Source organism: Ursus arctos, unplaced genomic scaffold (assembly GCF_023065955.2).
Source record: "Ursus arctos isolate Adak ecotype North America unplaced genomic scaffold, UrsArc2.0 scaffold_18, whole genome shotgun sequence".
Taxonomy (NCBI): domain Eukaryota; kingdom Metazoa; phylum Chordata; class Mammalia; order Carnivora; family Ursidae; genus Ursus; species Ursus arctos.
In genome coordinates, this window is record NW_026622852.1 from 40,922,351 (window position 1) to 40,932,800 (window position 10,450).

Here is a 10,450-nt window from a genome sequence, read left to right on the forward strand (position 1 = left end):
TGCTTTACTAAAACCACCTTTTTGCACCAAAAATAAATAAAAATTTAAAAAAACGATAAGCTAGGCCCGGGGCACCTGGGTGGCTCAGTCAGTTAAGGGTCTGCCTTCAGCTCAGGTCATGATCTCAGGGTCCTGGAATTGAGCCCTGCATCGGGCTCCCTGCTCAGCAGAGAGCCTGCTTCTCCCTTTCCCTCTGCTGCTCCCCTGCTTGTTCGTTCTCTCTCTGTCAAATAAATAAAATCTTAACAACAACAACAACAAGACAAAATTTAAAAAAAAAATAAGCCAGTACTGTCAGAAGATGTACACGACCTTTCGCACAGGAGTCAGGGTCTTGATGAAGCTGCAAATAGCTCCGTATACCAAGGATTCCTGAATTTATAAGCTAAGCCGTCATAGCATAAGCCCTTCTGTGTTTATGCTGTCAGGCAAGAGGCCCTAAGTTGGGCCTCTAGGGATCTTCACTGCCAAGCCTTGAGACGAGCATTGGCCCTGTCTGTCCCTTCAGTAATGCCAGAATGCTGATGTTATTTGCCCCTCCTACTGGCCCCCAGAAGGCATCTTACCATCCAGCACCATTCCTAGTCTCCATAGTGTAGTATGATGAGCGGGGACTTTGGAGTCCAGCATACCTGGGTTTGAATCATGGCTCCACCACTTACCAGAAGTGTAACCTCAGGCAAGTGATTTTAATCCCTAAACTTTAGTGTTCTCATTCATAAAAAGGCAATAAGAGTACCATTTTCAACTTAGGAGCAATATATATAAAGCACGTAGCACTTAATAGGCAACCAAACCATAGTAACTTTTTGATTATTTTTACTCCAGCTTTCAGGAAATTAAAGGTAAGCTCCTCTGGATGAGTTTAGTATCTCTTCAATCTTCTAGGAATGAACCCTAAGACCTAAGGAATAAGAGAACAGATGCATGTAATTTCAGTTGTGTCTAAAAGGATTTATAGCCGCAACAGGTAATAGATAAGGGCAAAAGATAAACCCTTATCTAATCTGGTAAATGTCTCTTTTTATAGATAAAGTAGCATAAGATAGATAAAATCTCCTGAGAACTGACACAGCATCCTCTCCCTCCACCCGAGAACCCCACCTTCTAGACCCAGCAAGGGGAGACTGGGAAAGCAGTGTAGCAATAAAGTTCGGAAATTTGGGTTCAGAGATCAGTATGCCTGGGTTCAAATCTCAGCTCTACCCCGTAATAGCTGAGCATGTTTCATCTTTTATAAAATTAGGATCTAGTACTCTCCTCCTAGGAGTGAAAGATTGAGATAACCTGCAGAAAGTACTCAGGATAGTGAAGTGCCTCCATACAGAGCCCTCTGAGTGTTGGCTAATCAGGAGGGAAGCAGAAATTTAGGAGGCACAGTGTGTTCATGCTTCTGTGCCTATTTGTGCAGGGAAGCCTGTGACAGAGCTTAAGGCAAAGGCTTGTTTCTCCCATTTTTTGTCCTTCCTTCTGTATTGGCCTTTGCAGGCTTCAAGGTGATGTAACTCAGTTTGACTTGCTGTGTCTTTAAGACCGTGAAATAACAGAATTGAAGGTCCTAGATCAAACTGGGAGAAGAAATGGTTTTGTAAGAATGGTTGGAGGAAGAAGAGAAACTATATATCCTCCTTTCCCAGCCTCTCCCACGTTCTTTTTATTTATTTATTATTTTTTTAAGATTTTGTCCATCTTCGAGAGAGAGTGAGAAAGAGAGCACACGAGAAGGAATAGGGGCAGAGGGAGAAGGAGAAGCAGACTCCCCAGGATCCTGAGATCATGACCTGAGCCGAAGTCAGACCCTTAACCGACGGAGACATCCAGGTGCCCTTCTTAATACCCAGCCTTCAACTACCCCTAGAAAGATTGTGGAAAGTCTTGCTAAGGAGTCTCTTTAGAACTGATGATTCCAGAGGCTCCTTGGCAGTTACCTGCAGTTGAATTAAATGGTAAAAACAACAGGACATGATTTTTTTAAACTTTATTTATTTTTTTTTTAGCAATCTCTACACCCAAAGTGGGCCTCAAACTCATGACCCTGAGATCACGAGTTGCATGCTCCTCCAACTGAGCCAGCCAGGCGCCCCGGACATGATTCTAAATCACCCTCTCGACTGGCTCCTAAGTGGGAAAAATTCTTAGGGCAAGTTGGAAAAGGAAAGAAAATCGAATGATGGTAATTCTGTTAGAAGCGTTCCTACTATTGTGCTTCCCTCCACTGTCTGCCCCCCCCCCCCCGAAATTACACTCGGACGAGCTACAGAGTCATTCTGTAAACAAAGTCTGGAAACCCACAGCTTGATCGTATTTACACAAAATCACTAGAATCTAATCACAAGGGCAGGGATCTTTGATTTTGTTCACTGATGTTACTAAGTGCCTAGCACAGTATCTGGTGCATAACAGGCACTCCAAAAATACTTGCTGAATAGAGGCGCCGAAAGCAAGTCAGTGACAGGGATCAGCTGCAAGTGGTGTGCTTCAGGTCTCTCAATCAAGGTGGGAGGAATGAGGTCACCTCTTGGAGCAATTACCTTTCAAAGTAATTGTAACAGTAATGGTGCCATGATCATGCTTCATTAAGGGTGTTGCACACTTTTCCAAAAATATATTTATTTTTAAAAACAAAAATCAGACAAGTTTTATAGAGTCAACTTTTCCAGAGACAAACTAGAGTTTGGATTTCCACTTAGAGCAAAAGTTAAGCATCAGTAATCCCATGCAGAAGTATTTCTCTGCAGGAGGTAAAAGCATTCTGCTTGACTGCAAGCACTCAATTCTCTAAATCTCGTTTGTACTTCTGCCATCATTTTACTCCCTTCCAGGGCTCTGGCATGCAAGATAATCCACCTCTAAAATTCGAAACTTCCAAACTGAGATGAACGATTATTGGGCTTGGGTTGAGGTTTATAACCAATTCGATCATTAATCATTTGTTCCCGGCTCTTGGGGTCACTGCTGAGCCCAATGGCACCTTCTCCATCACTGATTCCTACGACATCCACTTCTTCCTTTTGTTTCTTACGGGTCTGAAAGTATAGAAGTCTTAGGATTAGGGCAACATTCTTTCCATTAGCAAACATTTATTTGGCACCTACGATGCACCAGGCATAGGGTAAAGGCTAGGGTTAGGGTCTACAGAACGATAAGCCGAAATCCCAGGTTTAAATGGATAACACGGGTACAAGCGGGAATACAGGAACATAGTGAGAAAAGATATAACCCCTACCCTCCAGGATGTCACAGTCTAACAGGGAAATAGGTAAATAGACAATGACAATATAGGGTGACCACGGCTATGACAGAGGAAAGTCCGCACTGCCAAAGAGACACAAAGATAAGGTAAGGAGTTGAGTGTGTCATGGCAGAGCTTCAGAGCAGGAAGCTGCCATTAGAAAGATAAATAACGTATGAGAAGATGGATGTTAGCTGAATCTACTGTGGTCATGATTTCACAATATATGTAAATTACACCATCATGCTCTATGCCTTAAATTTACACTGTGGTGTATGTCAGTTATTTCTCAATAAAACTAGGGAAAAAAAAAGATAAATAAGTTGGCAGACAAGGGAGTTTCTTTCTTTCTTTTTTTTTTTTTTTTTTTTAAGATTTTATTTTTAAGTAATCTCTATACCCAACAAGGGGCTTGAACTTACAACCCCAAGATCAAGAGTTGCATGCTTGGAGCCCCTGGGTGGCTCAGTTGTTAGGTGTCTGCCTTCGGCTCAGGGCGTGATCCTGGCGTTATGGGATCGAGCCCCACATCAGGCTCCTCCAAAGAAGCAGGGAGCCTGCTTCTTCCTCTCCCACTCCCCCTGCTTGTGTTCCCTGTCTCTCTGGCTGTCTCTCTCTCTGTCAAATAAATAAATAAAATCTTTAAAAAAAAAAAAAAAGAGTTGTATACTCTACCGACTGCACCAGACAGGGGCCCAGAGAAGGGTGTTTCAGTAAATGTATCATTCAGAAGAACAGAGAGAGAAAATTAAATGACTGGTAAAGCAATAACCACCAGAAATTAACAGCTTCACTGACACCGTGTGAGATTAAATGTAACACAGGAAGGAATACAAGGTTTTGTGCTCTTATCAAAAGGCCTGAATAGTGACGTTTTGTTTTGTTTTTAGGTACAAGGTTTGGCTCTTTGGGACGCCTGGGTGGTTCAGTCAGTTGAGTGTCCACCTCTTGATTTCAGCTCAGGTCATGATCTCAGGGTTGTGAGATCGGGCCCTGTGTGGGGCTCTGCACTCAGTGAAGAGTCTGCTTGAGATTCTTTCTCCCTCCCTCTGCTCCTCCCCCTGCTCATACACTCTCTCTCTCTCAAATAAATTAATTAATTAAATCTTAAAAAAAAAAAAAAAGGTTTGGCTCTTAAGTCACAAATGACTGCAGAATTCACCAAGTCAATACCTCAGTTTGATCATTTTTTTTTTAAGATTTTATTTTTAAGTAATCTCTACACCCAATGTGGGGCTTGACCTCATAACCCCAAGATCAAGAGTTGCATAATCCACCAACTGAGCCAGCCAGGCGCCCCTCAGTTTGATCATTTTCAAAAACAGAGATTAACATGTATCCCATACTACTACTACCTGACTATAAAGATGATATTAGATAATAATGTTCTCTGAGAGAGTGAACAAATGTTTTATCTAGCGTTCCTTAGAAGAATGGCTTGACTATTCTGACCGCTGGAATCGCCGCCATTCACCACCACTTACTAATGAACTCAGCATTAAACTCAATGTCACAGTATCATACCGAATCAAAGAAAGTATTACTTTATATATATATGTGTACATATGTGTGTATAAAATGACCTTTCTGAGTTACTCTCTAGTTAGTTGACACTACCAATAAGTAACATTACAAATAGTGTAGTGAAAACAGGTTAAAAGGCAAAGGATACTGTCATTTCATAAGCCATGAGAAACTGAGAATGTCCAAATGGCATGAAATCATTTAAAAGGCTTCCCACAATGAACAACTGCTGACTGTTTCAGAATCCAGAGTCATCAAAATATAATTAAACTAATTTCGGTAACAAGTGAAACACCAGTTTCTACTGGTTTTATTTTAGTTTAGTTTAGGGCACATCTATCCCTCCCTAAGCTGCTTTAGAACAGGTCAAACCCACTAGATAATTGCCTGTAGTAGAAAGACTAACTCAACAGTGAGCTGATTCGGCAGAACCAAAGTCCAATATGCCAATACTTTATGACACTTGTTACAGCTGGAGTTTAAATCATTCTGAAAGGACACTTCAGGGGAAGGCACCCAAGTGTCCAAGAGGCACTAAGATTAAAGTTAAAGATAACCTGACAGTGGAAGATAAAGTGGAGAAATGAGCAAGGACTAGGCCACAAAGGGCCCTGTATGCCATCCTAAGGAATCTGAACTTTATTCTCAGGACCACTGACGAATTTAAGTCTTATTAATGGACATCATTTAATACTGTGGGATAAGCTACACTTAAAAATACATACTGATGGGACGCCTGGGTGGCTTGGTCGGTTAAGCGTCTGCCTTCAGCTCCGGTCATGATCTCAGGGTCCTGAGATCGAGCCCCACGTTGGGCTCCACACTCAATGGGGAGTCTGATTCTCCCTCTTCCTCTCCCTCTGCCCCACCCCCGACTTGTGCTCTCTCTGTCTCACTCTCAAATAAATAAATAGAAAATCTTAAAAAAAAATTTGAGCTCCTCCATGATGCAGGGATGAACTCTTTCCCAGATACTGGGAACTTAATGGTGAAGAAGACAAACATGATCCTACAATCAAGGTTTCTAATGTAAACGCTAAAATAAACAAACAACTCATTGTAAATTATAATAAATGCTGTAAAATAAAAGGATCAAGTGCTTTAAGGCACCTGGTTAGCTCAGCCGGTCGAGCATGCGACTCTTGAGCTTGGGGTTGTGAGTTCAAGCCCTACTTTGGGCGTAGATGTTACTTAAAAAACAAAAATAAAAATAAAGGGCTTTGAGAGACCCTAAGGAGGGATATCATGGATAGGAATGATACCCCTAATTTGAATAGGCTCAGAAGCAGCCTCTTGGACTGAAGAAGTGACATTTAAACAGACGTGAAGACAGGGGAAGAGGAACATGACATGTACAAAGGCCATGAGTGATAAACAGCTTGGCATGTTCAAGGAAATGAAAGAAAGTGTGCCTGGGGTACAGAGGCCAAGGCAAAGAATGGCAGGAGCTGAAACCCGAGGAGCCAGAACACACAATTTTGTAGGCCATGATAAGGGACTGAGATTTTTTTCTAAGGGCAGGAATCCACTGAGTTTTAAGCAGGGGACTGACATGATCTGAAAATTTTTAAAGATCATTCTAGAAACCTGATGTAGAATGGATTAACAAGATAAAAATGGAAGTAGGAAGACCACTGAGGACACAACTGAGATTGTAGAGAGAGAGGTGATGGTTACTTGGACCAAGGTAGTAACTGCCCAAATGCACGGGGTGAATCCAAAGGGTAAGGAAAAGGGAGAACTCAAGAGTCACTCCGAGGTTTCTGGCTCTAGCAGCTGCAGAGATACGACATAGGAACACCTGAAACTGGCTTGAGGAAGAGATCAAGAGGTCTTTTGTTTTAACACGTTAAGTGCTGGAGACTGAATAGTGACTCCCAAAGCTCTCAGGTCCTAATCCCTGAACCTCTAAACATTGCCTTATATGGAAAAGGGTCTTTGCAGATGGGATAAGGATCTTGAGATGGAGACATTATCCTGGATTATGTGGGTGGGCCCTAAATGCCATCCCATGTATCCTTGTAAGAGGAGGCAAAGGGAGATTTCACAGACACAAGAGCAGAAAGCAGACATAGAGACTGGAGCAATCTGGCCACAAGTCAAGGAATGCCAGTGGCCACCAGAAGCTCACAGAGTCAAGAACAGATTCTCCTCTATAGCCTCTGCAGGGAGCATGGTCCTGCTGACACCCCGATTTGGGACCAGTGATACTGATTTCAGATTTCTGGCCTACAGAATGGTAAAGGAATACACTTCTGTTGTTTTAAACCACCAAGTTTGTGGTAATTTGCTACGGCAAGCCACAGGAAACTGACACATTAAGTTTGAGGTGCCTGTCCAGCATCCACAAATAGAGATTTCAAATGAGCTACTGGTAAAAGAGTCTGGAGTTCAAAAGTGAAAGTTATTGTTTTAAATATCCCTAAGGATTCCAAAGGTATACTCACCTCCAGGTCCTTTCGAATGCTCTCAAACTCCTCAATGTCATCCAGCTTCAGTTCCAGGCGGGTTGGTTTTCGCCGCAGCATACTGAGATCAACAGTGAGGGCCAGACCCAGTGAACTATCAGCTGTTAGAAATAGCAGAGGAGGAAAGACTGGAGGGGATAAATCTCAGCTATGAATACAAGATCAATTTGCCAGCACACATGCTAAAGGAATGGTGATACAAAACACTCATTTGGGTACACACATAGACTTCCAAGTCTTTAGACGTATGATTATTACATGATGGAGATCCATTAACTCTGCAATTCCCCAAAAAACAGTCTTTAAGGGAAAAAAAGAGCAAGCTACCTCTAAAAGAGAATTCTAGGCAACAATCACTTTAATCTTATACCCCAGTAACATTCAAAGAAACATTCTAGCTCAGAGAATAAAGTTAAAATACCACATCTTAATTCAGTATAATTACTGGGAGAGTACATAAATTTGATCAACTCTGCATGAGGACTGTGACAGATTTGTGATCACTCCTGAATACTAAAATCAGCTTACTAAATCTCATGAAAACTCCCTGTAACTCACCAATTCACGAGATTATCCTCGGGGTCTAAATAGGTCCTAAATGGATAGGTCATTCATTAAACAAACACTTCTTGTGCTCCCACTCCAGAGTTAAAAGGCATAGTCACAGCCTGTGGGGAAAACAAACAAGTAAACAGAAAATTGCAACATACTCTAATAAGGACGCCAATGGAGGACAATGCATTGGCATCACACAGGCACCCAATCCAGTCTGGGTGAAGTGTGGGGTACACAGTGACATGGAAGGCTTCCTGGAGGAGATCTCTTAGCTCACTTGTGAAGGGAAAGCAGAGAAAGGGGAGTAAGGGAGAGAGAACAAGTATACAAAGAGGGTCTAAAGAACAATCCTGAGGCTGAAAGCCCAAGGTAATGCTTATGCTAACAAAAAACAATTTTTTTAAAGACAATTAAACTCCCCATGTTAGTTTATTTATTTATTTATTTTAAGATTTTATTTATTCATTCAACAGAGAGAGAGACAGCCAGTGAGAGAGGGAACACAAGCAGGGGTAGTGGAGAGGAAGAAGCAGGCTCCCAGGGGAGGATCCTGATGCGGGGCTGGATCCCAGGATTCCAGGATCACGCCCTGAGCCGAAGGCAGACGCTTAACGACTGAGCCACCCAGGCACCCCTCCCCATGTTAGTTTAATACCTGTTAATGGCGTCATCTTTGTATACTCCATAGCATCCAGCAGAGTATATCTATAATAATCACTCAGTACATGTGTTGTTGAATAAACTGAGAAACCCAAATAAAGTGAAATGAACTTTTCTTGAGCACTGTGCTACACTTTTCTATTCCCATTCTTTACATTTTTATTTGAACACAAAAACCCTGTGATGATGGCCAAAATTACCTCTATTTTATAAATGAAGTTGAAGCTATTCAGTTCGGTTAATAAATGTCAGCCTCCTATAAAACTTATACGTAGGTCACATGGTGAGGACTACATGAGAATGATGTAAACGAAGGTTCCTTTAAAGTATGTACAGCTATAGGGGTGCCAGGCTGGCTCAGTCAATAGTGCATCAGACTCTTGATCTCAGGGTCAGGAGTTCAAGCCCTACATTGGGCACGGAGCCTACTTAAAAAAAAAAAAAAAGTGGGCGCCTATGTGGCTCAGTCGGTTGGGTGTGTGCCTTCGGCTCAGGTCATGATCCCAGAGTCTTGAGATAGAGTACCACGTGGGGCTCCCTGCTCAGCAGGGAGTCTGCTTCTCTGTCCCTCCCGACTGGTGCACCACACGGGGCCCGCACCCTCTCTTTTAAATAAATAAAATCTTTTTTTAAAAAAGCACGTACAGGTCTAAATTATTATTACATCTATCTAGGAGGTAGCTAGAGCCTGTGAAGTATACAAAGGAAGAAATGTATCCTTCCGTGAAGCTTGGAACAGAACAGGCAATATTCTCAACACAGAACACTGGCATGCTACATTTCATATTGTTTTATGTTATTTCAGATACTATCTTGGGGCGCCTGGCTGGCTCAGTCGGTGGAGCACAGGACTCTTTATGTCGGAGTTGTGAGTTCGAGCCCAACGTTGGGTGCAGAATTACTTAAAATCTTAAAAAAAACCCACTAAAGTTAAATAAATAAATCAGATACTGTCTTAAATCCAATGTAAACAAATGGTAGAAGATGCCAAAGTTCCAAGGGAGAGTAAGGGAGGAGAAAATATTTAAAAGAAAAAACCCCTGGGGTACATTTTCTTCACTTTTCTGCAAACTGTATTGCCTCCACTAGGAGGCAGTACAGAGTAAAGGGCAAAAGGGCTCACTCAAGGGGCGAAAGTGCAGAGAACAGAGATCCTAATCCCACACGCCACTGATCTTGGACAATTCGCTCCATCTTTCACTAGCCCTTAGTTTGCTCATATTCTGTATTCTGTTGTATAGACTGAACGAAGTAAGGCAGTTCCAAGTTCCTGGAACATAACTTGGCATTTAGTAAACGCCCGATAAATAATAGCTATTACTATTGTAATTGTCCTTGGGGAGGTTAGGGGGGACTCTGTCCCCCCCGACGGAACACCAATATTTTAAGCATCTCCACCCCCGACACGGGGGCAAAGCCCTCGTCTTGTTCATCTCCGATGCCCCAGTTCCCAGCATAACACAGGCCCATGCTGAGTTGCCGGTGTGCACTTTACCTGACACCTTCACAGGCATCCTCTCACTCTGAATCAGATACAAAGAGCCGGCTGAAGACAAACAATAAAAGTAGGCCGTGGCTCCTCCTCCGGGTCTTTATTTTACCTTGGCGCTAGAGGGCTCTTCGAGCTTAATCTGTCGCCACTGACCAGATCCACCAAAAATTCACCCAGCTCAGAGGAAGGCCCTGGGATAACTTCCCGACAGCGGAGGAGAACAGCACTCCCTCCGCAGCGCCAGAGTGGCACTCCCGGGTCCAGAGTGAGGGTTTCCATGGCAACATGGCCCTGGGCTCCAGGACGACTGAAGCCTCTCGTAGGGCCGGGAGCGACGTCAGGCCTCGGAAGCCCTCCGTTCGCTCCGGAGCTCAGCCCGGAGCCGCGCGACTCGGCGTACCTACCTCTTTTCGAGCCTGCCCAGCCTCCTCCCGGAACCCCGGCGCCCACCGCGAATCTTTTGCTAAGCGAACTGGACTACACTTCCCAGACTGCACTGAGACTTTCTCCGGCAGAACC

General features: G+C 43.2%; 1 protein-coding gene across 4 annotated transcripts; it reads right to left on the bottom strand.

Annotated features, from left to right (window-relative positions):
* Nucleotides 1-2,593: 2,593 nt before the first annotated feature.
* Nucleotides 2,594-10,396, bottom strand: CDC26 (cell division cycle 26). Of its 4 annotated transcripts, none has more exons than XM_026513785.4 (4): nt 10,336-10,396; nt 7,783-7,892; nt 7,204-7,325; nt 2,594-3,026 (listed from the first exon to the last, which is right to left on the bottom strand). In XM_026513785.4, the coding sequence occupies exons 3-4, from the start codon at nt 7,282-7,284 to the stop codon at nt 2,850-2,852; spliced, it is 258 nt and encodes an 85-aa protein (XP_026369570.1). In that variant the 5' UTR covers nt 7,285-7,325; nt 7,783-7,892; nt 10,336-10,396; the 3' UTR covers nt 2,594-2,849. The 4 variants fall into 4 exon arrangements, with proteins under 4 accessions (XP_026369570.1, XP_057169675.1, XP_026369571.1 ...); XM_057313692.1 differs by having other exon boundaries at nt 7,204-7,352; XM_026513786.4 differs by lacking the exon at nt 10,336-10,396 and adding an exon at nt 10,041-10,140.
* Between the last annotated feature and the right edge of the window lie 54 nt (nt 10,397-10,450).

Bases quoted from the DNA above. Each gene is read 5' to 3' on its own strand.
- CDC26 (XM_026513785.4), bottom strand. From the start codon at position 7,284: ATGCTGCGGCGAAAACCAACCCGCCTGGAACTGAAGCTGGATGACATT. The intron at 3,027-7,203 runs GTGAGTATACCT...CTATACTTTCAG, and splicing joins GCATTCGAAAGGACCTGGAG to ACCCGTAAGAAACAAAAGGA.